The sequence below is a fragment of the Vipera ursinii genome (assembly GCF_947247035.1).
Source record: "Vipera ursinii genome assembly, chromosome: 11".
Taxonomy (NCBI): Eukaryota; Metazoa; Chordata; class Lepidosauria; order Squamata; family Viperidae; genus Vipera; species Vipera ursinii.
Genome location: NC_139524.1, coordinates 8,753,048 through 8,775,588, shown reverse-complemented (window position 1 = coordinate 8,775,588; position 22,541 = coordinate 8,753,048). Strand labels below are relative to the sequence as shown.

At 42.9% G+C, this 22,541-nt stretch overlaps 1 protein-coding gene and 1 long non-coding RNA gene across 2 annotated transcripts in view; one reads left to right on the top strand and one right to left on the bottom strand.

The window, feature by feature from the left end:
* Positions 1–22,541, top strand: part of ADAMTS17 (ADAM metallopeptidase with thrombospondin type 1 motif 17) — a gene marked incomplete at both ends in the record, with an annotated part of 127,757 nt that overhangs the window by 104,661 nt on the left and 555 nt on the right. Inside the window, 5 exons of the mRNA XM_083371328.1 lie at positions 5,968–6,127; positions 8,351–8,486; positions 15,797–16,001; positions 19,239–19,391; positions 21,970–22,147. Coding sequence (XP_083227454.1) covers positions 5,968–6,127; positions 8,351–8,486; positions 15,797–16,001; positions 19,239–19,391; positions 21,970–22,147 — 832 coding nt within the window. The remainder of the gene's footprint in view (positions 1–5,967; positions 6,128–8,350; positions 8,487–15,796; positions 16,002–19,238; positions 19,392–21,969; positions 22,148–22,541) is intronic.
* LOC310645577 lies at positions 12,819–20,345 on the bottom strand. Its single transcript, XR_014493533.1, has 3 exons — positions 20,323–20,345; positions 19,297–19,491; positions 12,819–12,927 (listed from the first exon to the last, which is right to left on the bottom strand). It is a non-coding gene; the product is annotated as an uncharacterized lncRNA (long non-coding RNA).

Below are 22,541 nucleotides of genomic sequence, written 5' to 3'. Positions count from 1 at the left end.
GGACCTTGGAGATCTTCTAGTCTAGGGGTCCCCAACCCCCGGTCCATGGACCGGTACCGGGCTGCAGCATGCCAGCAACTGGTCTGCATAGACAAGCAAAGCCCAATCCGTGGGATGCAGGCAGCATACAAAACCACGCATCCTTCAGTCCACAGAAAAACCTCTCTCCATGGAACTGGTCCCTGGTGCCCAAAAGGTCGGGGACCTCTGTTCTAGTCCAAACCCCTGCTCAAGTAGGAGACGTTAAGCCACTTCAGACAAATGGCTGTCCAATCTCTTCTTAAAAACCCCCAGTGATGGAGCCCCCGCAACTTCTAGAATCAAACCATTTCACCGATTAATTGTCCTCAATGACAGGAAATCTCTCCTTAATTCTAGTTTGGCTCTCTCTTTGAAAAAGCTCCCCTCTATTTAATTTTTAATTTTGCTATGTTTAAAGCACTCTCTCTTGGTCGTAGGCTGTGTTCCCGTCTAGATTGCAGACCGCAATTAAACTGGGCTGGTCCCCAAATGAACCAGCCTGAGCTCATTAGAATGAATGAGATGCAAATTAGGATTGGGTCCAGAACTAGGGTTTTAATTAAAGACTTTTGTGATGTGATGTCTTGTTACTAGGCAAAATTTATTGTTTGCTATTCTGAACACTTGGCCGAGAAAGAGTTTGAAAATAATAGTAATAACAAACAGAGAAACGTTATGTAACCCAGCCAGGTGCTTCCCAGATGTGTTTCGCTTGTGTTTCCCAGGATTCCAGGCGCATCTTGGAGTATTATGGGCTGGAGAAGGGTGGCATAAACCCTCTGGAAAGTCCGGTGCATTGTGAATATTTAAGGAACACGTTGTGGATACAATCTCAGCAGTGTCTTCTCTTGAATTCTTAAGGAATAAGAAGGGCACGTTAGGACATGTCCGGCACTTTCCTGCAGGTGTGCATTGCAAGGGGAGATCAGATTTAAGCAGCTTGCTTTTTATTTTATTTTTATTTTATTTTTTTATCTTTTTTTTTATTAAAGAGTTTTACAAAAACAAGATTTTACAATACATCCCCCTCCAGCTTCAATTTTTAGAATCCGTTAGAATCAATTTTTCTAAGAACCTTATAACATAATCATGAGGGTATGATGACCTCGGTTGGAAGCTAACAAGGGAGAACGAGAAAGCGTGGCCAGGAGACACCACCGTAGAACTGTTGCACGAAATCTGTTTCAGATGATCCATTAGTTTCTGCAGTCTTGTTTCCAGATTGAGAGACTTAAGAAGTTTCTCTCCCCCGCCTCCCCTTTTTAACAGAACTTGCCTGAAATACATTACTGTAAGTATGTTTCTTGGAGAAATGAGTCTACAGTTAGGTATGTTTCAGACCTCCGCTTGGCAACCGGAGCGTCCAAGGGAGGCTGCATCTTTCCAAGCTGTTCAGCAAAGTTATTCGCATCTCATTTGGTTAAATAAGGGCAGGGTGGGGCTTCACGTCTTGCGCTGGCTGGTGCTGAAGCTTCTTGGATCTTGCAAAAAAAGCTCTCAAACTATAGCTCCAGTTGTCTGATTGCCTGGCCGTTGGCTCCTGACACAGACTAATAAAGCTCCTTCTGCAGCCGCAGTTGTGTCGGCTATTTTCTCGCCCCCCCCTCCCACCCTGTCTTGCAAAAGATATTTGTCTCTTTTCATACAAAGCCAGCAGAACAATTTTTAAAAGGCAAAGAGTGCTTGCTTTCGTAAGAAAGAAAAGGGACCAGAACAACCTCTGGGGTGTTCACGGAAGCAAAATTCACAGCAGATGTTCAATAAACACATGCCTTCAAAGTGAGCCTCTGTCTTCAAGAAAGCATTTAAGCAGTGATCAATTTGCATGCTATAGGGGTCTAGCTTGGACCTGGATCAAACTTGGAGTGTATAGTTGTCAACCTCTGGTCTCTGACATCATGTGCTGGAACAGCTGGCTGGAATCTGATGCGCAGCAAAGAGAAGGGCCTGTCTTAGCGACCAAGTGGTGACTGGAAGCCAGATTTCAAGTGTTTTAACCAGGTCAGGCCAAACTGGAAACTTCCTGTTCTAATGGGGCTTGCTTCTATACATCCCTGAGGTTTACGAACAATTTTCTCAAGTAATTCGGTAGACTGATCTCTCTCGGCTTGAGATTTTATTATTTCTCGTGGGCCTGTTTCTTTCTCAGCCTTCCTCCAAGGAGTTCAAGGGAAAAAGCACCGTTTCTTCTCCTTCCCTTGCCTTTTATCATTGCGAGAAAAGGATGGTGCTAAAAGAAAGTGAGTAGACTAAGCCTTCCCACGATGGCAAAGTAAAGCTTTGATCTTTCCAGGCTAGTTCACCATTCGGGTCGGCTAAATGTCAATCAGCCAGTTCACGGTTGTCCCAAAGGTGCTTTTTCCAAAAGGCAACTGGAGTTTCTTGGTGTGTTTTTTTTTCCTTCAAAAATCTTTCGCTTCTCATCCAAGAATCTTCCTCAGTTCTGAAGAACTGAACGGAAGACGTTTTTTATATGAGAAGCAAAACGTCCCCAAAGGGAAAAAAAAAAACCCCAATAAAGTCTGGTTTCCTTTTGGGAAAAAAAACACCTTTGGGACATTCAGATCAGCCTTCATGAAGCCGTTTCCCTCCAGCTGAGTTGGATTCAGGGCCTTTTTACAACTTGTAGAGGCCAAGGGATGGGAGGTACCCACCAGCCGTTGCTGCGTCCTTGCATCAGCATTACTATTTGTTTTTTCTACCAGTTTTTAAAACCATGAGTCAGCAAAGCAGTTTTCGCCTCTTCGATAGATAAAAGGAGTAGGCTGTATAACTGTCAAAGGGTAAGTTTGCTCTGCCGTGCCTCCCACGTAAAATGGCCTATTAGTAGCCATCCTCGTCCAAATAGTCTGGGCTGAATCAAGAAGTCAAAGCGAATTCTGGTCCTGAAGGGGACAGAGCGGTTAGAACTTATCTTTCTGTCCCAACATATTCACAGGAATTGCCCCCAAATTAAATACAACAGAAGGAAATTAAATAAACATATGGGGGAATAATCTGACTAACTTGATTTACATTAAATTAAGGTTTGATTAAATCAAATTTTGGTTTTTCTCCTGACTCCATCGGCTTCTTTGGTCTGACTTCACCTACTCTTTGTTGTGCCTCCCCAAAACATCCCTCAAAGGTTAAGTGGGTGTCGTGGTCTATTCTGCTCCCAAAGTTTTGCGATTCAAGATCCTCCCGTCAAAGGCAGCACTTGATTTCTCCTAGTTTGTCTTGTTCAGAGAGGAGAAAGCAGTTGCAGATGGCTTAGATTAGTTGGAAAGATTCCATACTACGTATTAGATCATGCACTTCTGTATTCATTTCAATTTGTTGAGTGGCTTCTAAATTCTTCATGGCTGTATCAGTTGCACTCCTGCCATTTGGCAGGGTAGAAAGACTCAGTCCCCCGTCTTCTCATCCTTCATTCCAATCTGCTGTCAGGTCAGGAACGTATCTTCAGGCACTTTGAGCTCAGCCCCCTGACAAATGTATTTTATCGGGGGGGGGGGGGAAGCACTACTGGATGCTAAAACATTACTTCCTTTAATTTAGGTGCTTAAAGCTCAATCACCTACAAGCTTCTACTCCATTAGAATAGAATAGAGCTGGAAGGGACCTTGGAGGTCTTCTAGTCCAGCCCCCTGCTTAAGCAGGAGAACCTATACCATCTCAGACAGGTGTATGTCCAGTCTCCTCTTGAAAATCTCCAGTGATGGAGCACCCATGATTTCTGGGGGTAAGCAGTCCCACTGGTTAATTGTCCTTACTGTCAGAAATTTTGTCCTTAATTCCAGGTTGCTTCTCTCTTTGATCGGTTTCCAACCACTGTTTCTCGTCCTTCCCTCTGGTGCTTTGGTGAACAACCTGGCCCCCTCTGCCTTGTGGCAGCCCCTCAGATACTGGAACACTGCTGCAATGCTCTCTACATGGGGCTGCCCTTGAGGACCACCCGGAGGCTTCAACTGGTGCAAAATGCGGCCGCGCGAGTTGTGATGGGGGTCTCCCGATACTCCCATGTAACACCTCTACTCCGCGAGCTGCATTGGCTTCCAGTTGCCCTTTGGGTGAGATTCAAGGTGCTGGTGATGACCTATAAAGCCCTAAATGGCGAGGGTCCGGGATATTTGAGGGAACACCTGCTGCCAGCATCAAGTTCCCTTCGTCCAGTGCGCTCCCACAGGGAGGGTCTCCTCAGGGTGCCGCCGGTTAAAGACTGCCGGCGGGTAACACACAGGGGTAGGGCCTTCTCAGTGGGTGCGCCTGCCCTGTGGAACCAGCTGCCTGCGGAGCTTAGGACTGCCCCCCACCTCCGTTCATTCCGCCGGGACCTGAAGACCTGGCTCTTCGAGCTCTCTGGCCCAGGCTGAGAATATTTTTAATTCTAATTTTAACTGGGTTTTAATTTTCTCAGGGTTCTATTTAATCTCTTTTAATTTGTTTTAATGTTTGTATTGACTGTTTTTTAAATGCCCTGTAAACCGCCCTGATTCCTTCGGGAAAGGGCAGTATATAAATCTAAATAAATAAATAAATAAAATAAATAAATCATGTCTCCCCTATTTCTTCTTTTCTTTAGACTGGCCAAACCCAAGTCCCATAGCCGTTCTTCATATGTTTTAGTCTCCTGGCCTTTGATCCTCTTAGTTGCTCTTCTCTGAATTTTTTCCAAACTCAGCATCTTTTTTGTGGTATGGTGACCAAAACTGGCTACAGCAATGCTTTATTTACATAACCTATTTACATAAAGGTAAACAAGGCCCATATGAATTCGTGAGTTGCTCTAAGTCTTCCAGTTGGAAGAAGAAAATGGGAAAGAGGACTTGAGACCATGAATTTCATGAGAAAGTAGGGCTGTTTATAAATTAGCATTCAGAGCAGCATATACGTTGAAAGAAAGAAAGGGGGGAGGGGCGAAGGACCATGAAATAACCTTACACAGCTCATTCAATGCTAAATCCTCAAAATGTCTCTGAAGCAATGGCCTCAAACAAAAATAGTCTTTCCTAAACTGGTACTCCCTGCTTGTGTGTCAGACTTCTTTTATAGCTTAGTCTTAACCATATCAGCTCGGAAAACTGGGATTTGCAAACCCAGCACATCTGGAATACACCAAGTTTGGAAAACTGATCTAGAAGTTGATTAATGACTCTTCTTTGCTAAAGGTCAATGAGTGCCCCTCCTAACTGATGGGATGTGGAACAAGAACGAGATTGGGGAGTTATTAAGTTCCAAATATGCTATTTTAGCATTCCCAGCTGCATAATCAAACAATCTGGCTTGTGTTTCTTTGATTGCACGCTGCTGTTTGGTTTTGTTTTTAGAAGTGTTACCATACTATTTCAAGTTGCCGTACCATTACTCTTTAAAGAAACATACAAACAGCGAGCAACTGGGCTTACATTGAATCCTCCCATTGAAAGAAATCTTAGCTTTTTTCTGCCTTAGCTGGAGAGAGAGAGAGGTGTGTCCAGCTTGCAAGGGGCTTGTGAAATGTTTTGTTTCCCCTAAAATACCTCCCATCTCCAATTTTTAGCTGTTTTCCTTTCTTTCTTTTTTCAACCTCATAGTTTCAGAAATGCGTCGCTATGATTTATCTTTTGGGACTATTTATTTATTTATTCATTCATTCATTTATATCATGTCAGGTGTTTCGATGTTAATATCTCTTCATCGCCCTGCCCAAATGGAGAGCCAATTTGGTCCAGTGGTTAGGGCACAAGGCTAGAAAGCAGGAGATCGTGAGTTCAAGTCCCACCTTAGGCATAAAAAGCCAGTCACACTCTCTCAGCCCAACCCACCTTGCAAGGTTGCTGTTGTGGGTAAAATAGGAGGAGGAGGAGGAGGAAGGATGTGTTGGATATGTTTGTTGCCTTGAGTTATTTGTAAAATAATAATAGTAATCATAATAATAATAATAATAAAGGCATCATACAAACAAATGTTGGTTCTTTCAACCAGGTACTGCTATTCCATGATCAAAACTATGGGATACATTATGAATATACCATCCCTGTGAATTATTCTACTGAAAATAGAAGTGAGCCAGAACATCAGCAGGACTCGCTGTACATATGGACACACAGTGGATGGGAAGATTGCAATGTGCAGTGTGGAGGAGGTAACCTTCATTTATTTTTCTAAGGATTTGGTACCACTACCTGCCAGCTGGAATTCTTGAGATGACTCCTGTTATTTATAAGGTAAAGTAAAGGTTCCCCCGCACATGCGTGCTAGTCGTTTCCAACTCTAGGGGCCGGTGCTCATCTCCGTTTCAAAGCCGAAGAGCCAGCGCTTGTCCGAGGACGTCTCCGTGGTCATGTGGCCGGCATGACTAGACGCCAAAGGCACACAGAACGCTGTTATCTTCCCACCGTAGTGGTCCCTATTTTTCTACTTGCATTTTTACGTGCTTTCGAACTGCTAGGTTGGCAGAAGCTGGGACGAGTAACAGGCGCTCACTCTGTTACGCGGCACTTCGGATTTGACCCGCCAAACTGCCGACTTTCTGATTGACAAGCTCAGCGTCCTAACCCACTGAGCCACTGCGCCCCTCCTGTTATTTATAAACTACAGCAAAATGAGAGCTAGGTTGCTGGGAATAAAAAAAAAGGTATGCTATTTTCATTTCAGACAATCGTCGTATTGTTTAGCATTTGGACCATGGCAGATCTTAAAGTATATGGTATCAATTATGAATTTGGTCCTGGAGCAAATAACTGTTTCTTGCAAGGCATGATAAATTACCCTACTGATATTCAAGTTTCTCCTAGCTTTTCCTTTGGGAGAAAACAGACTTGGAGAGAGAGCAAAACTCACAACAAGCATTTAACACCCATCTTCTCATCTGCTGTAACTGGGTTGCATATGGTTAATAAAATTAGCAGCCCCAAGAGCTACTACAACTGGTCCCATCCTTTTTGTTGTTGTTGTTAGTTGTGAAGTCATGTCCGACCAATTGCAACCCCATGGACAACGTTCCTCCAGGCCTTCCTGTCCTCTACCATCTTCTGGACTCCGTTTAAGCTCACGCCTACTGCTTCAGTGACTCCATCCAGCCACCTCATTCTCTGTCATCCCCTTCTTCTATTGCCCTCAATCTTTCCCAGCATTAGGCTCTTCTACAGTGAGTCCTTCCTTCTCATTAGTTGGCCAAAGTATTTGAGTTTCAACTTCAGGATCTGGCCTTCTAAAGAGCAGTCAGGGTTGAACTCCTCTAGGACTGACCGGTTTGATCGCCTTGCAGTCCAAGGGACTCGCAGGAGTCTTCTCCAGCACCATAGTTCAAAAGCCTCAATTCTTTGGCGCTCAGTCTTTCTTATGGTCCAACTTTCGCAGCCATATATTGCAACTAGGAAGACCATTATTAATATAGTTTTATTATTTATTGTTGTGTGTATTATCAGGTATGATGTGGTTAAAGATAAACCTAGGTTTGAGACCTGAGCACCATGCAATGGGGTGAGTTCCTATTACTTGCTCCAGCTCCTGCACATCTAACAGTTCAAAAGCAAGCATATGCGAGTAGATTAATAGGTACCACTTTGGTGGAAAGGCAACAGTGTTCTGTGCACCTTTGTCATATAGCCATGCTGGCCACACGACCACAGAAAATGTCTTCAGATAATGCCGGCTCCCCCAGCCAAGAAATGGAGATGACCACTGCAGCCTAGAGTCGGGCATAACTGGACAGAGAAACCTTTAGCTGAAGTCCACAAGTCATAAAAGGGCCAAGTTGGAAGACCCCTGCTTTAAGCTATCATATCTGGTGAAGACTCCAAGAAACCTGGGCTAAAAAAAAAATATCTCTTTTAATCAGAAATCTCAGCATTTGACCTGGAACGCAAACTTTTTTTTCTTCCTCTCTACTGAACTATAGCTCTTGAATTGACTGATCTGGGAAGATTGATGATCAAACGTTTTCCATCATCGCAGACAAAAATGGTCTGGAGAGAATCAGAAATTCAAGACAATGAGCTGGAGACGATCAAATATTCCTTCCACCTAAGTAGATAGGAAAGGCTCGCTCCCGAAAGTGGTCCGTAACTATTACATGATGGGAGAAACAAAAGTAGACTTGCCTGCCAAGAAATATGTCATCTGATCTGTTTTTGCTTCAGGTTCCTAAGAAGCTACTTTGCAAAGTAGCAAATTTTGGGGGTGGGGGTGGGGGTTGGGGGAAACCACTGACAATTTGCTTACAGTCAAGTGGGATTCCGGCTATTTTCTGCTGCACCAATTTTTCCGGGATCCAGAAATCCTTTGCCAAACAACAGCAGATAAATATTTCAATAAAGAGCTCTGTCTTGCAGAATCACTCTTTCTTCCTGTCTTTTGCATTCAGGGGAACGGAAAACCGTTGTGTCCTGCACCCAGATTGTTAACAAGACTATGATACTGGTGAACGACAGCGCTTGCCAGAGGGCAACCCGACCAGAGCCACAAGTGAGAAAATGTCATGCCCATCCCTGCCAGTCCAGGTAAGAAGCGTGTTGCAAATATCAGAAATACATGAATGAATGAACGAATGAATGAATGAATAAACGAACCTTTATTGTCAAAGTACAACCATGTATATATTGAGATTGGCTGAGCCTCCCTTCGTGTCCCCACCCCCAACTTTGTTGTTGTTGTTAGCTGCGAAGTCGTGTCTGACCCATCGCGACCCCATGGACAACATTCCTCCAGGCCTTCCTGTCCTCTACCATCTTCTGGAGTCCATTTAAGCTCACGCCTACTGCTTCAGTGACTCCATCCAGCCACGTCATTCTCTGTTGTCCCCTTCTTCTCTTGCCCTCCACCTTTCCCAGCATTAGGCTCTTCTCCAGTGAGTCCTTCCTTCTCATTAGGTGGCCAAAGTATTTGAGCTTCAACTTCAGGATCTGGCCTTCTAAAGAGCAGTAAGGGTGGATCTCCTCTAGGACTGACCAGTTTGATCGCCGTGCAGTCCAAGGGACTCGCAGGAGTCTTCTCCAGCACCATAGTTCAAAGGCCTCAATTCTGTGGCACTCAGCCTTTCTTATGGTCCAACTTTCACTGCCATACATTGCAACTGGGAAGACCACAGCCTTGACTATGTGCACTTTTGTTGACAGGACCCCCAACTTACAGTGACACAAACCATCTTATTTCACCATGTGAGCTAATTGCACAACACACTGGCCTCGCAAGTTAATCATGCATAAAGTTTATAAAAGTATATCCCGTTCAAAAGCCTAACAGCCCACGGATAAAAGCTGTTCTTCAGCCTGTTGGTACGGCTGGCTATACTCCTATATCTCCTACCCAATGGTAGGAGAGTAAAGAGATGCCGTCCAGGGTGTGAGTCATCCCTGGAATACCTAAAGAGCAAAGAACAATTCTGAGCCCCCAAAGAAACATTTCTATTTGGAATCTTCATTGCGTCTGTGGGTACCTATCCAGGGAAAAAAAAGATGGAAGTGAGTTAGGGCTGAAAGAGCATCGAATGAGCTAGGGGAGGTCTTGGGAGCAAGTCACCAATCTTCCTCCTAGAACTAACCACGCAACAAATGGTTGCCATTTTATGAACAGGCACACCCTGTGCCCTATTATTTAGGAGTGACATGTTCTCAATTCCATCATTATTAATGGTTGGTTGTGCAGTCACCCAGGCGTTGTTTATGCTGGATTTGTCATTTTTGTGCCCCTTTTCCAAGAACTTGGAAAGGCAGTTGTTCTTTGATGGTGCTGAAAGTATCGTCACAGGATGTAAGCTATTCCAAGGAAAGCTGCCTTTTGCAATTGACTGCTGGTGATTTTGTCAATGCCGAGGGTGTTCAAGTGGTGCTCCAGATGTTTTGGAATTGCCCCCAAATTGATCAGTAGAGTTTGAAGCACTGAAGAACGAGCATCATTGGATAGAGACTTCCAGCTGCTTCTATATGTCCTAGTAATAGAAGTTTTGATTCATCCGCTGGTCAAACCATAACCAAGGTAGAGATAATTATGCTAAGCAGGCTCCATCTTATGGGGGTTTTTTTTCCCCTCTACCCAATGACCCTTTTTGTTTGCTAAGATATTCATTTGCTATTTGGTCAGAAATGGAGTGAAGGAGACAGTCTTCACACTGATTGCTTCTCTTCATCCAAACAATTAGAAACAATGCTAAAGTGTCTTTGAGCAGGTTTATAGTCACTTTAGAGGTCAGGCAACTAAGAGCGGGACTGTTGTTGCTTCATGTGCTAGAAGCACATGGTCAGACAATGCTTCAAGCTTGGCCACACCCCGCTCAGCATTTTCACATTCCTTCCAGATTGGCCATACATTCACACTCCAGAGACTGCCAAATGGAAACATTTTCTGAAACACATTCCCTTCATCTCTGTAGAATTTAAATTTCCATTTGTGTTTGCCCACACAGACATTAGAAATGCACGCTTGGCATATTCGTTGACCGAGAACATCTTAAAGAGAACGTTCTCTTTCACCATGGATAAGAGAGTTTTGTTTTGTTTTGTTTTTAAAATATAGAGATATATTTTCTTTTTCAGGAATTCTGAGTTTGTTTTCCAAGTCCAAATGGAATTATTGTAGGATTCCTAACAGTGAGTTCTTCTGTTTTCCACATCACACTCTGACTTTTTTCTGCGCAAGTTGTGGGAAAGGAGAACAGAGGGGTTGTAATTTTTGGCCTGCTGTCTGACACTGTGATAAAGTTACAACAGTAAATCTGGGATGTTAAACATGATACTCACCAAAAAGTGAGGTCAGCGGTTACCCTTAAGATCTGAAATGTTTGTGTTTGACTCTTTGATATTCAATTCTTCAAAAGTTGTTATATTTTTGATTATCCAGCTCTAAAATTGCAGTACGGGTAATCCTCGTTTAGCAACCAAAATTAGGATTGGCCAATCCATCGTTAAGCAAAGCAATCACTAAGGGACACAACAATTGTGCTTATGATCTTATTTCAGCTTTGCTTTGCTTTACCGACCTGCAGAGGTCATAAATGCATGGATTGGTTGCAAATTTACTTTTTCATCACTGTTGTAACAGCAAACATTCATTAAACAAGGCACTCCTTTAGTTGTCTTATACTGCAGTGTGAAAGTTTGAATGGGAGGGGGAAAAAATCCATAAAAGATTATACAGAGTTAGATGCTTGATGAAAGATGTAGCACAGAAGTTTGCAATGGTATGTTTCATTCAATATACTTAGTTTTAAAATACTGTTATTAAAAACGTAGTCTTTAAGAGTGACCATCATCCCCAGATGTTATAAAATACAACAGTTTAAAATTAAAGCTCCCTTTACAATCTTAAATCCCACCTGTCTTCACAAGTGCTAGACTTTTAAGATTAGGATGTTTTTCTTTGGAAGAGAGTTCCTTCTTTTCGTTTTTGTTAGTTTTTTTATGAATTAAAGATGTAGAACTTCAGCTATTTTAGAGAATTGATAAAGTGGATCTGGTGACATATTTCTGTATAATTCACATATCTTGTCTGTGCTACTTCAGCTTCTGTTCTTCATCGTTCTCTAATAAGATTTGTGATTGCTTTATTCTAAATTTCACTAATGGTAAGATAATTATTTGGGACTTCCTGGATACCAGAAAAGTGATATACAGCAAGGCCAAATGTTGGGGGGCAGATTCTGTGAAGCAAAAAAGGGGGCATGGAGAACATCATCAAGATAAAAATCTCTACTTAGTTCACATATGTTACTAAGCTACGGTTTGTTTGTGTGAACTAAACAAAAGTATTTGTTTTGTGTGTATGTGTCATACGGGGCACACATGAAGCAACATACAAACCAACATTTGTATATTGACAACGATGCAGCTTTTCTCTATTTGATTGAAGCATTGGGTCCTGTTTCTGTCGGTCAACCAGATTCCTAATCCTGAATCACCATCTTTACTGGAATGTGAGAAAATATAACAAGAACAGTCTGTTTGGTTAAAGCCATCGTTTGATTTAGTATGCTATCAAAAACTCCCCTTTTATGACCTTATAATCCGTTAATTCAGGGTAGAGTTGGGGCTACTGAGTGGAGCTGAGGATTTACTGGCTAGATGCCCTTCCTGACACCTACATGGAGTTCACAGCAGATTTTTTTTTTCTTTGAGCTTTGAGAGAAAAGCATCTGTCACTACCTAGGATTGAACTCTCAACCTTCCAAGTGGGAGGTAAGAGAGTTTTCACCATGCCGCTGAATTTAGTACACTATTATACATATGTAATGAAATGTATATGGAAAGATACAGCCTTTTAGGAATTGCCTATAAGATTTCCATGCTGCAGGTTGATCAGTCAGAACAACTGAGAATTATGTCTTGTGAGCAGCTGTTTGCCTTGCTTCTCTTCTCTTCAACTTTTTTTTTAAAAAATCAGTTGTATTAAGCTACAATTCCATTCTAAAAGCAATGATCCAAAAGATTGTCAGTATAAATTTGGCCTTAGGACCCTTACATTCCAGGAATATCTCCACCCAACTCAACTGCGGGAACTGGGTATGTCTAGTCCAGGGGTCTGCAACCTTGACAACTTGTAAGACTTGTGGACTTCAGCTCCCAGAATTCCTCAGCCAGCTAGCTGGCTGAGGAATTCTGGGAGCTGAAGTCCACAAGTCTTGAAGTTGTCATGGTTGCAGACCCCTGGTCTAGTCTAAGGAAGAAAAGGACTAGTGATGACATTTGAGGGTCTGTCACAGAGAAGAGGGATCGACCTCTTCTTCAAAGCACCCAAGGGCAGGATAGGAAGTAATGGGAGGAAGATCATTAGAGATCCAGCACAGAATTAAGGAGAAATTTCTTGTCAGAGAAAACAATTAACCAGTGGAACTGCTTGCTTCCAGAAGCTGTGGGTGCTCCATCACTGGAGGTTGCCTAGAGGAGATTGGACAGCCTTCTGCTTGAGGAAGACCTCCTAGGTCTCTTCCAACTCTGTTGTTCTGTAATTCTGAGTTTGAGTAAAAGATAAAATAAAAAATAAAGCAAAGCCTGTTTCTTTAGCAGCTTTGCAATGAGTTCTTGAAAGGAGAAGATCCCAAACCCTGCATTCGCGCCCCCCCCCCATCTTCAAACAGAATTCTTGGCCCTTCTCAAGTTCATTTTCCTGTCTTTTCTTATACACCACTGAACTGGGGGGGGGGAAAGTATGAGAGTCTGCCTTTTTTCAGCTGCCTTTCTCTTCCCTTCCATCAAAGTCACCATCTATTTTTTTCTCTCTCCGTTCTTTGCCCCACAGCTATAGATCACATTCAGCTACAATACCACAATCAGGCCAAGTCTGCACGGCAACCTTCTTGTTCTTGAGGCGTGACAATAAATTAGCGAAGCAGTTCCCTCGCCATCCCACCCATAGAGTTATACCACCTTCCATCTGATTTGAGTTTTCAGCCAGTAGTGGTTAACCAAAGCCCTAATTTTTTGCTCCTGGGTTTAATTTTCTTTGAATTAAGATGGCTGGCTTGCTGTGGCCTTTTTTTGCCTATTCAAACCGTTCCTTGTCTCTTAATTCCTATACTGGTTGGTGTTTTAGAACCGGGCCAAAGATGAGTTTTGCTTTGCAATGGTGGTGGCAGTGAGATGGCTAATCAAGTTGACAGGCTTAAAAGCCAGACTAGAATTTTAACTTCCCGAAAAAAGGGGATGGTTTCCATGCTTTATTTCATGCTCCCACACATCTATGGTTCTAACTAACTGCTTTCTCTTGACATGACGTTTTGTCGAATGAGAGAGGACAGCTGCCTTCAGAACAGATCTCCCTAAGTGCTTAATGGATGCCATAAAGCGCATTTATCAGACGCATTCCTTTTCATCATAACCTTCAGCTAAGGCTTGCTTTGAGATGTTCCAGCTTTATAGCTTAGATCTACCAAGAGAGTCGTGAATAATATCTGGGAGACCTGGAAGAGCAGATTGATGAAAAGTTGGAGAGAGTCTAGAACAGGGACCCTTCCAAACTTTTCAGCTGAGTGAGCCCTTCATAAAGTTTCAGGTTATTAATCAGCCCCCAGGCACGTACAGTGTCATATTTATTTATTTATTTATTTTAATTCCATTTATATCCCGCCCTTCTCCGAAGACTCAGGGCGGCTTACAAGCTTAGCAGTAGCCTTCATTCTATGTATATGCCTGCTTATTAGGGTTTCACAGACACCCCAAGCGGCATTATTACAAAGTCAGCTTATTGCCCCCAACAATCTGGGTCCTCATTTTACCTACCTGGGAAGGATGGAAGGCTGAGTCAACCTTGAGCTTGGTGGGACTCGAACCTGCACTAATTGCAGGCAGCTGGTGTTACTTAAGGAGGCATTAGCCCACTGCTCCACCAAGGCTCATAGAAAGTCATTTCAAAAACACAATCCTAACTAATGAACAATAACAGTAATAATAGACAATTCAAAGCAACTCTCACCGACGGCTGACATCTGACCCTGAGTAACAGTCTCACTGCTAATCCCTCAAACTATGGAGCTCTACCAAGATCCCCAAAATTATTGGTCCCAATCAACTTTCTATCATTTATCAGCCACCTATTGACCCCTGGATATTTACTTGATCCCTTTGAGAGTCCTATCAACCTTTGGGGGTTGACATTGTCCGCTTTGGGGAACCCTAGTCTAGAGCCCAGTTAGATCCCATTTAAATCATCCAAGGAGCAACCAGATCTTTTCAGAAGCATCTGAGAATTTCACACAAGGATTAAATTTAGACATTTTAGAATTACATTTGCCTGTATTTATAACAGAGCTGTGCAGCACTTTAGATTCAAAAGGCACTCAGGGTGGGAGATGCTCAGGTAGCACTAGACCAGGGGTAGGCAACCTTGGCTCTTTGATGACTCGTGGACTGCAACTCCCAGAATTCCTGAGACAGCCATGGCTGGCTCAGGAATTCTGGGAGTTGAAGTCCACGAGTCATAAAAGAGCCACGGTTGCTTGCCCCTGGCCTAGGCCTAGGCTGCTTTATGACTCATGGACTTCAACTCCCAGAATTCCTGAACCAGCCATGCTGAGGGGAAAGAGAGGTTTCCAAGCTGAGTCATGCTGGATCAGGAATTCTGGGAGTTGAAGTCCACAAATCATAAAAGAGCCAAGGTTACCTACCCCTGCACTAGACAATAATGTGTCCACCCAGCTGTATTTTTTTCCTCAGATCACACAGCTGCCCTTAACAGCTGCCACACGGTCCTGGGAAAAGATGTGCTTGGTTTAAGGAGTTGTCAATGGGTGCAACATGAGACCCAGGCATGTCTGAAGCCTGGCAGCTTCCCAAGTGATGGTGCCTAATTCTGCTTCAAAAATCGAGCTCCAAAAAGTGGGTATGGGCAGATTTTGAGATAGTGTAATTGCGTAGAGTTGAATAAGACCGAGCATCACATCTGCCGTACAATAAAGCAGAAAGGGCGGTGAATCTATATGCTGCTAAAACTCTCATGTTTCTTTTTCTGCAAACTTCATTTGGAAATGGCTCATTGTAGGGCAACCATTTTTGAACCAAGGTACTTCAGATAGGCTAGCTTGTATGCAAAATCCTGAACCCACGACTCCCATGGAATTTGGCGTATTTAATTAAACATTTTATCCATAAGACAACATGTCATGTTTCCTAAGATCAACTCCTGATGTTTATCAGTTCAGGGCACCCTGACTTTTTAAGAACGTTTCCAATACATTAGAAGCTCTGCCATTGTGGAAGATGTTGAGGAATCTGATAAGGAAATATCTCCGAAACAATGACCCAATGGGTCATGGGTTATCTAGTATCTCTTCATTACAAGGATTGTGACTGTCCTGCTGTTCTTTCCGTGATTGTTTGAACAGGTGGGTTACAGGACAGTGGAGTCCTTGTTCTTCAACTTGTGCCAAAGGCCTCCAGCATCGGGAAGTAACATGTGTCTATCAACTGCAGAATGGTAGCTATGTCAACACTAGAGACCTCTACTGCCTTGGTCCCAAGCCAGCAACCATACAGAGCTGCGAAGGCCGAGACTGTCTTTCCATCTGGGAAGCTTCAGAATGGTCTAAGGTATTTCGTCTGGTAGAAGGAAGGACTGATCATTGTGATATGTGGCTAAATATCTGCTGAAGTCAATTGGTTGAGATTACACAAAGGCAGGACCATAAGAACAGTAATATAAACAACTATAACTAAGTTCCTATGTAGATTCTCAACCAGCCAGGTTATGGTTACCCCAAAGATGCTTTTTCCGAAAGGCAACTGCAGTTTCTTGGTGATAATAATAATAATAATAATAATAATAATAATAATAATAATAATAATAATAATAATAATAATAATTGCAACTTCCTGCCATAACTCCAGCAAAGCTACAAAAAACTGCACTACTTGGAACATCTTACATTTTAAGGAGATACCTGGTTGATCCTAGGATGCTGGCAGCAGCCCGTGTCAACCATGAGTGCCAGTCAATTTGAGTGTTCAGTTGACTGAGTTTCATGTTTTATGAATAAAAGTTTTATAATAATAGAGTTGGAGGGGACCTTGGAAGACTTCTAGTCCAACCCCCTGCTCAGCCAGGAAACCCTTTACCATTTCAGACAGGAATTATTTCAGGCAGGAAACCCTACACCTTTTCTCTTTGAAAACGTGGCGCTTCTTATCCAAGAAGCTTCTTCAGTCCTAAAACTTTTAGGAGTGAAGAAGCTTCTCGGAGGAGAAGGCACAACGTTTTCAAAGAGAGAAACTCCAGTTCCCTTTTATATATAAAGCAGCACTGGAGCAAATACAACTAAGGTTCAATATGTCAATTAAAATACTGTGGCTTCCCACTGGGAGTTGGGGAATTTGAGAGGAGGATACCAATTAAAAACAACTAACTTAATGAAGTCTTCCATCCAAAATTGCATGTATGCTTAAGAGATTAATTTTCACAAGGAGGTCATGAAATTAGATACAGGAAGAGGGAGAGAGAGAATTTTAAAAGTCATTTCGCAGTTGTGCTGTAGTTTCCAGAGCATGTTTGCCCTGCTAGCTGGCTGATAAAACACTTGTCATTCATGTCCTAAACAAGGTTGGCAGTCACGTCTGCCTGGATTATAGCTTTTTAAAAAAAAAACATTTTCTTTTCTAAGAAAGATGGTTAGATATGCATGTTGAGATCTGCCCTTCGCTGCAATCAGCATCAGGCTAAGACTTGCTTCTAACCTGGACCCCACCCCCCCACCCCCCTAAATGGAGATGCTTTATTTGGAGCATATTCAAAAAGAATTTACAAAGATCTTCATCTATTCATTTGCTGCTGGATCCAGTCTGTTCATCAGGGACCCATGGAAGGACAGGGAGTGAAACATGATTTGTAGGGGGGGGGGAGAAATTATTGGGGGTTTTGATTAGTACTGTGAGCAACAAGGATTCCTTTACCAAATGCCAACTATGACTCCTTGACAATTGACTTAGAATTGGTTAACAAAAGGGATGTTCCCAAAATGGAAAGATACTTTAATTCACGCCATGGATGAACGGCTGGAGAAAATGTGATAGAGTTAGCAGAGATGGCTAAATTAACTGCTTTAATCAAAGAAATGAACACATCCGGCTTTGTTTCTAAGCTTAGAAATTGCTTCTGGATGTTGTGCTTGAGATGGGAAAAAAAAGAGAGGGGAAACTTTGACTTTTGGTGATAAGTTTATTGTTAAAGAAATGGCTAGGACGTATTAGTGTGTGAAAGTAAAGTAAAAAAAGTAAAGTAAAAAAGTTGAGGCTGTATTGTTACTCTCTTATTGTATTGTGCTAAAAAGAATAGAAAGTCAATGTTTTTCTTTTCTTTTCTTTCTCTTGCCTTACACTTCTCTCTCTCCCATTTTCCTCCCCTATTTTCCCCCTATTTTCTTTTCTTTTGTATTTTATATCCTGATATGCTTAGTGAAATTATCACTTAAAAAGAGAGAGATGTTCCCATTATGCAGAACAGGCTAAATTACATTCCTGGTGGCCAAAGATCCCTATTTGTTTACATCCAGTCTGGTTTATGCAACATGCTAAGTTATAAAGAATTTAGTTTATAATAAAGGATGACCTAACTGAAATTAATAATGTAAAGTTCTGTTTAATCTGAAAAATATATAATCTTGGTTCTTCTTCCAAAAAACACATATGTGTGCAACAGATTTAAGATCAGTCCTGATGTGTTAAGTGGATATGAGCTACGGTTTCACTGGGCAAATCTCACCTCTCTCCACACACAATGCACTGGCAGGAATCTTTTTATGCTTATCTAATTTAGATATCTCAAAAAAAAAGTTAATATACATTGGTGTATATTTTTTCCTGTGAAAAACCCATATGAAGATTATTGACTGTAGAAAGAGTGCAGAGAAGAGCAACAAAAAGAAGAGCAACAAAGATGATCAGGGGACTGGAGGCTAAAACATATAAGGAACGGTTGCTGGAATTGGGCATGTCTAGTTTAATGAAGAGAAGGACGAGGGGGGACAGGATAGCAGCCTTCCAACACCTCAGGGGCTGCCCCAAAGAAGAGGGAGTCAAGCTATTCTCCAAAGCACCTGAAGGCAGGACAAGAAGCAACGGATGGAAACTAACCAAGGAGAGAAGCAACCTAGAACTAAGGAGAAACTTCCTGACAGTTAGAACAACTAACCAGTGGAACAACCTGCCTCCAGAAGTGGTGAATGCTTTTTAAGAAGAGACTGGACAGCCATTTGTTTGAAATGGTATAGGGTTTCCTGCCTAAGCAGGGGGTTGAACTAGATGACCTCCAAGGTCCCTTTCAACTTCTTCTTCTTCTTCTTCTTCTTCTTCTTATTATTATTATTATTATTATTATTATTATTATTATTATTATTATTATTATTAATCATCGCACAGTCAGCCAGATGTTCAGACTGGATTTGGAATTTTTGTCTACCTATCGAGTCCTTACCAAGGACCTGGGATAGGCAGTTGTGGATGTTTGATGGTATTACATATATCGTCGCAGGATGGAAGCAGTTCCTAGTAAAGCCGCCTTTTGCAATTGACTGATGGCGAATTTGTCAATGCCAATGGTGTCCAAGTGGTGCTCCAGTTGTTTTGGGATTGCACCCAAGGCGCCTATTACTATTGGTGCTACCCTTGCTTGCCTTTGCCACAGTCTTTCTATTTCTATTTGTAAGTCTTTGTGTTTTGTGTTTTGTATTTATTATTATTATTATTATTATTATTATTATTATTATTATTATTATTATTATTATTCCCATTTGTAAAAAAGTGGAATGCTTTAAAGCTGAACACTCCCTTTTGCAGTGTTCCTCTGATTGTGGAAGGGGAAAACAGAAGAGAAAAGTCATGTGTACCAACTCACAAGGGAAGTGTGATGCAGCTACGAGGCCAAGGGATGAGGAAGAGTGTGAAGATCACACCGGATGCTATGAATGGAAGACCGGGGAGTGGTCTAAGGTCAGGCGATCTGCTGTTTAAAGAAACGTAATTTGGAGCAGGTGGTATGGATCAGTCTGTCTTTTGAATATGATTTCATTCCAGTTCTAGTTTGTAATTCCTGCAATGGTGTGAGGAACAGAAATACATTAGTTTGTTTACTTCTTGCTTTTCATAAGAACAAAGACCAATAACCAAATACGTATTTGCACATGCAAACCCAATGGAATGAAAGCCACAATAGATTTATTTAAGCCACTAAGAATTAGAACTGATCACTGAGGGAGGGAGGGGGGAAGGGAAGGAAGGAAGGAAGGAGGAAGGGAGGGAGGGAAGGAGAGAAGGAAGGAAGGAAGGAAGGAAGGAAGGAAGGAAGGAAGGAAGGAAGGAAGGAGGGAAGGAAGGACCAAAATTATTTTTAATGTTGACAGCGGACAGCAAAATAATGGTGCTTTCAAGCATTCATACTAAGTGGCGTTTATGGTCTGTTATCATAAATTTAGCATCTGGGCAGTCCTTTAGGGAGTATTCACCATTCACTGCCTCCTTTGGGAAACGTCCCAGTGACCACTTCCATATAATCCCAGCTTCAGCTAATATTGAAAGACCACTGCTTGCTTAGCCAGTTCATGGGAAATCAGACTGAAGCCAGACTTACGACCTGATGGCCCAACCTCTCAATGGTATACCTTATCCCGCAAAACTTTATTTTCTAGACTTGGGTGTAGGGGATGGGGGGGGGGAAACTGCTTTCGTCTTGAATGCCTCTGCTGATTGAATCAGGAGAGTCAATAAGCACATTTCAAAGGCTAGCCTGTGCAGACAAGGAGCGCCCCCTTTCTCGGGCAGCCCCGCCCCACCCTGGGTGGCAGGCCTGGGAATTTGGCTGCCAGCCTGGGTCCCATGCTTCCCAGCTGGGCATCGACTCCTGCTTTCTTTCCGCGTTCTGCACCTGATGGCAGAGTCTTTCCGCCGAGCTCCAGGAGGACTCCGCTCCAACCGGAATGCATTCAGAAGCGTCAGCAAGGGCTTGGCTAAATGGAAAAAAAAGGGGGGGGAGAGAAATAAAAGAGGGGACATCTTCAGAATGCGGGGCGGCTTGCCAAGCCTTGTCACTGGTGATGAAGCGCCTTTGAAAAATTGCCTCCAGCCACCTGCCCACCCCCAAGTGGAGCTGCCAGTTGCGTCTTGCGTTCGCCTCTGAAATCCTGGCAGCAGCTCTTCCTGCCAGCACGAGCTGTAAAACCCAGAGAAATGTCTCATTTCCTTTTTGGAATAACCCAGCTTTTGTCTTCTCCCCTTGAGAAGGGATCAGCAGTCAGTTCATTGCTGCTGGGAGCCACGGAGGCCCTCGAATTGTGACCGAGCTGTTTGGCAAGGGCACCCCGTTTTCTCTGCAATGGGGAGGCGAAGAAGCCAAATCTTTTGGGGCGAAGGCAGCAGAAGCCCCAGTCTTCTTGATTTGCAGTCTGCGGCTCGGTTGATCTGTATGCAAAAGGAACCCTTGCGAGGGGAGAATTTATTTATTTATTTATTTATTTATTTATTTCATTTTATTTAGATTTATATACTGCCCTTTCCCGAAGGACTCAGGGCGGTTTACAGGGCAATCAAACTCGGTAGCCACGGATTCTTGGACAATGTTAACCCAAGCCACTTTTGCACACGTTCTGAGCTTCCTCCATCTCCCCAGCCAGATGGGTATATAAGTAGTTCTTGGCTTATGGCCACAATTGAGCCCCAAGCTTCCGTTGCTAAACAAGACAGTTGTTAATGGAACCATGTGATCACAGGACACTGCAGACAGACATACTGCATATGTGGCCTGGTTGCTGAGCACCCAACATGCACTCACATGACCAGGGGAGGGGGCACCATCAGAACTTGGTATCTGGGTCATAAGTACTCCCCCCCCAAGAACAGGTAGTCCTCGACTTACAATAGTTCATTTAGTGACCGCTTGACATTACAATGGCACTGAAAAAAACTGACGACCGTTTTTCACACGTACGGCCGTTGCAGCCTCCCCCATGGTCACATAATCAAAATCCAGATGCTTGGCAACTGACTTGTCTTTATGTCGGTTGCCGTGTCCTGGGGTCACGTGATCCACCTTTTGCGACCAGCAAAGTCAATGGGGAAGCCAGATTCCCTTAACCATTGTTGCAAAATAAGGTTGTGAAAGGGGGCAAACCTCACTTAACAAATATCTCACTTAGCAACGTAAAATTTTGGGGTCAGTTGTGGTTATAAGTCAAGGACTACCTGTAAGTCAGCTGTAATTTCAAGCCGTCACTAAGTGACCAATCGTAAGTCAGGGACTATCTATATCAGGGGTAGGCAACCTCGGCTCTTTTATGACTCATGGACTTCAACTCCCAGAATTCCTGAGTCAGCTATGCTGACTCATGGACTTCAACTCCCAGAATTCCTGAGTCAGCTATGCTGACTCGGGAATTCTGGGAGTTGGAGTCCATGAGTCATAAAAGAGCCGAGGTTGCCTACCCCTGATCTATATAAATCTAATAAATCCAAGGTCTTCGTCTGCCTCGGTTATATCTCTGCTTTACTTAAACCGTGATGTTTCCCTCTCGTCTAGTGCTCCTCAACATGCGGCAAAGGCCTTCAGTCCCGTGTGGTGCAGTGCATGCACAAAGTCACAGGTCGCCATGGCAACGAGTGTCCTGCCTTCTCCAAACTTGCAGCCTACCGACAGTGTCACCAACAGGCCTGCAATGAGAAAATCAATGTCAACACAATTACCTCTCCAAGACTTGGTCAGTATGCGCTCCCTTTTTGAATTTTGAACTCTTATTTGTCATCTTCCTCTCAATCAAAATAAACTTAAGAAGCCCATGTTAAAAACACAGGGTCCCTCCAATGAGTTTCAGATTTGTTATGACTGACTTGGTCAATGAGTTTTTCCTTTTTTTTCCTCACCAAGGAAAGTTTTCCACCTAAAAACCTAATGTAAGGAAACACTAAGAATTATATACGGGGCATGCTTTTGAGGTTGATAGTTGTTGAGAATCCAATTCCCAGAATTCCAGACGTGCTGTGAGGTGTGGAAATCTTGATTCGGAACACATCTGGAACAGGCCGGGTCAGAAAACAGATCATTACAGACTGGATAGAAATGAAATGAATGGAGGGAGGGAGGGATTCCTGACA